Source organism: Oryza sativa, chromosome 7 (genome assembly GCF_034140825.1).
Source record: "Oryza sativa Japonica Group chromosome 7, ASM3414082v1".
Classification (NCBI taxonomy): domain Eukaryota; kingdom Viridiplantae; phylum Streptophyta; class Magnoliopsida; order Poales; family Poaceae; genus Oryza; species Oryza sativa.
In genome coordinates, this window is record NC_089041.1 from 1,533,780 (window position 1) to 1,537,507 (window position 3,728).

General features: G+C 43.2%; 1 protein-coding gene across 1 annotated transcript; it reads left to right on the top strand.

Moving 5' to 3' along the window:
• Positions 1 to 877: 877 nt before the first annotated feature.
• Positions 878 to 1,742, top strand: LOC4342318 (pathogenesis-related protein 1). Its single transcript, XM_015792496.3, has one exon. It carries the CDS (start codon positions 965 to 967, stop codon positions 1,460 to 1,462), a length of 498 nt encoding a protein of 165 aa, XP_015647982.1. The 5' UTR covers positions 878 to 964; the 3' UTR covers positions 1,463 to 1,742.
• The last annotated feature ends 1,986 nt before the right edge of the window (positions 1,743 to 3,728 follow it).

The following is a 3,728-nucleotide window of genomic DNA, read 5'->3' on the forward strand; positions in this document are numbered from 1 at the left end:
CCAAGCAGCCGGTCTTTCCGTCACCTCGGTACGTGTTCAATATGTTGCGCATATTTGATCTTTTCATGTTATACTGTGTAGTTTACATGTATAGATCTAATGATGCGTTCATGCTAGTTTTCATCTGTAATGTCATGATTTATTTATGGAATAGATTAAATCATTATATGTCTATAATCTCAACAATCAGTTGGTATCAGAGGAGAACACCGGTCTCCGACCAATAGAAGTATGGCTATTATCCATCCCGAAAACCTTGAACCTATATAATATCCATGTCTCCTTTTCTCTTGCACTATAATTTCATTTGCATTCTCATATCAGCCGATCCATACATTATCGAAATACAACCTGTAAGTAGGGATCCTGAGGTCGGGGTATAACCATCGGCATATTCCGATTGGGAGATGTAGATGCAGGTTTTGCAGATGAATGTGTTAGACTTGATTTCGTAGAGGCATCTAGGTCTTTTTCTCATTATTTTCCAATGCATGCATCGATCAACAACTTGCATGGAGGTGACGATCGAAACAAGGGGAAAAAAACAACAACTTGCAGTGAGGCGATAGTGGTAGTTGTAGTTTGGTCGGTCATTCGATCTCGCTATAGAGCTACGACGACGTATTCAACCATATATAACACATGGCAATGATCTTGATCACCTTTAGTTAATTTTTGTGAGCATGTACGAGTAGCCACGTAAAGTATCGATATGAAGTAAATTAAACCTCAATTTCCCAAATGTCACGTTCGCGTGCATGGAATTATTTGCTCCTCTTAATTTGTGAATAAAATAATTTGACGAGAAGCGTACGTACATTGCAAAGTCATCGAACTTTGCACTATAAATACCCAGCTTATACAGCCATATATCTCACACCAGCAACAAGCTAATCATACATACATACAAATCAATTCCCTTTTTAATTAGCAATTAGAGAGCTTAATTAATTTTGCATCGAAAATGGCAACCTCCAGCTTGCTAGTAGCTGCAGTGCTCGCGGCGGCGGCCATGGCGGCGACGGCGCAGAACTCGGCGCAGGACTACGTGGACGCGCACAACGCGGCGAGGTCCGACGTCGGGGTGGGGCCGGTGAGCTGGGACGACACGGTGGCGGCGTACGCGGAGAGCTACGCGGCGCAGCGGCAGGGCGACTGCGCGCTGGAGCACTCGGACTCCGGCGGGAAGTACGGCGAGAACATCTTCTGGGGCTCCGCCGGCGGGGACTGGACGGCGGCGAGCGCGGTGTCGTCGTGGGTGGCGGAGAAGCAGTGGTACGACCACGACAGCAACAGCTGCTCGGCGCCGGCGGGGAGCTCGTGCGGGCACTACACGCAGGTGGTGTGGAGCAACTCGACGGCGATCGGCTGCGCCCGCGTCGTCTGCGACAACAGCCTCGGCGTCTTCATCACCTGCAACTACTCGCCGCCGGGCAACGTCGACGGCGAATCTCCCTACTAGCTACTAGTAAGTATACGTACGGCTACTTTATATACTACTATCGTACGCTGATCCGGCCAGCGCTGCAGGAGGACTACGTACGTACGTGTACGTAGTAAGTAGTCCTTGTTTTTACTGTATTTTACAATATTTTTACACACACAGTTCGCATGCTTAATTATACGTGGATGTACGTATAAGCATGTGTGCGTGTATATATATATATATATATATATATGAGTGTTTGTACTTGTGCCGGTGGGAATAAAGCCGTCAGCCGTACGTGCGTGATATATATAAACCATGTGAGATCGATTAGTCCTTTTCTTTGTTAACTCTGTACACTGTGATGGATGCGAAATGGCTATACGCACGGCCAACGTGCAAGACTCGTGTACGTACGAGCTCTCAACTCATGCATAGACACGACTGTTGTTTTTCTTGACCCACATGGAAAAAAGCCGAACAAAGAGATTGGTGGATGCGAGTCATGAGGCACGGTGGGATGCTACTCGTACGATGCCATGGCTGGTTGTATGTACTACTCTGTCTTAAAAGAAAAGGTAAACTTTAACTATAAATCTAAATACATATGGTCTAATTTCATAGCTAGAATTATTATTGAAAATTTTTTTTTGGACGTAAGAGTATATAGCAAGACTCGTGATGGATGTGACGTGTTATTTTCCTTTATTTGAATTGACACACTCTTTTGACCCAAAAGTCCTCTATTTAATACTCCCTCCGTTTCACAATGTAAGTCATTCTAGCATTTCCCATATTCATATTGATGTTAATGAATCTAGACATATATATCTATATAGATTCATTGACATTAATATGAATGTGGAAAGTGCTAAAATGACTTACATTGTGAAACGAAAAAAAGTACATGTACTTTGTCATATTTCATATGCCGATCATAAAGCTACTGGAGGAAAAAAAACTACTCCCTCCGTATTTTAATGTATGACGCCGTTGACTTTTCGACCAACGTTTGACCATTTGTTTTATTTAAAATTTTTGTGCAAATATGAAAATATTTATGTCATGCTTAAAGAATATTTGATGATGAATCAAGTCATAATAAAATAAATGATAATTACATAAATTTTTTGAATAAGACGAATGGTCAAACGTTAGACAAAAAGTCAATGGCGTCATACATTAAAATATGGAGGGAGTACTTGAGAGTAGATATATATTGTACAATTTTCCAAATTAGTGTAACTTATGGTCAGAACTTGTCATGTTAAGAGAGGCGATAATTAAGACCCAGGTAATCGCATCTTAATGATCCAGGCATATAAATCACACAATATATATAAATCCACAACGAACTACCATTGACAGTTCAGAGAAATATGTGAGTTAAGGCCTTTTTAATTGTACGAAAAGCATAGGAAAATTGGTGTATTCCAAGGTTATTGAAATAAAGGATTAAGGCCTATAATTTCTTTTAAAGTTCCTATCAAATGAACAATTATATAGAGACTTTAGAGAAAAATAAGCATGAGGTTCCACCTCGTGTTTTATTCTTCCCATGATTCTCAATTCACGTGTCTCTTATGTGTCGACCAAATGACGATTTAGAAACTTCCTTTTGTTTTTTACTCCTATAGATATTACGGGCATTGGCGTCTCATAACCGTCATCGCTCACCTGTATGACCTCGCCGCTCGGAGCTCGCCCCCTTACGGCCCCGTTGTGCGACCATTGCTGTTAGAATCTGTGACTACGGATCGAGTGGCCTCGAAGCTGAAGACTTCTGGATCTGACACGTCGAAGCTTATGGCTGCGGGATTCAATGTGTCGTAGTTCGAGGAGAGAGGTCATGGTCGAAGAGGGAGACGACGCTAACAACATCTACAGGAGAAGAGGAACAAGATATGGTGGCGATAAACTCATAGGCGTCGGCTGGAATTGCTGAAGAAGAGACGTAGTGGTGGAGACGACAGCTCGAGCAGCGACATAGATGGTGGCGGGATGTGTTTGACCCCTATGCGTCTCCAATACCCGCCCATCTGTCACACCCCAATCCGGCACCGCCGTACAACGGCACCTGACAGGAGCGTGTCGTAGGAAAAACGGCGCGAACCGCTTCCTACGAAACCGCGATCTCAGTACCAATCCCAGGACATAGCGCTGGTACCCACGGTAACAAATATGAATCATTGCAATCCTTATAATAAATAGAGAACTTATTTACCTTAACTTAGGTTGCAGCTCAGAACAGCCCGAGAATGCAACTGATGACACGGACGAGGAAACACCAACAACAGAAGCA

What these genes read in the sequence shown, in the direction of transcription:
- LOC4342318 (XM_015792496.3), top strand. Translation starts at nt 965, where the DNA reads ATGGCAACCTCCAGCTTGCTAGTAGCTGCAGTGCTCGCGGCGGCGGCC.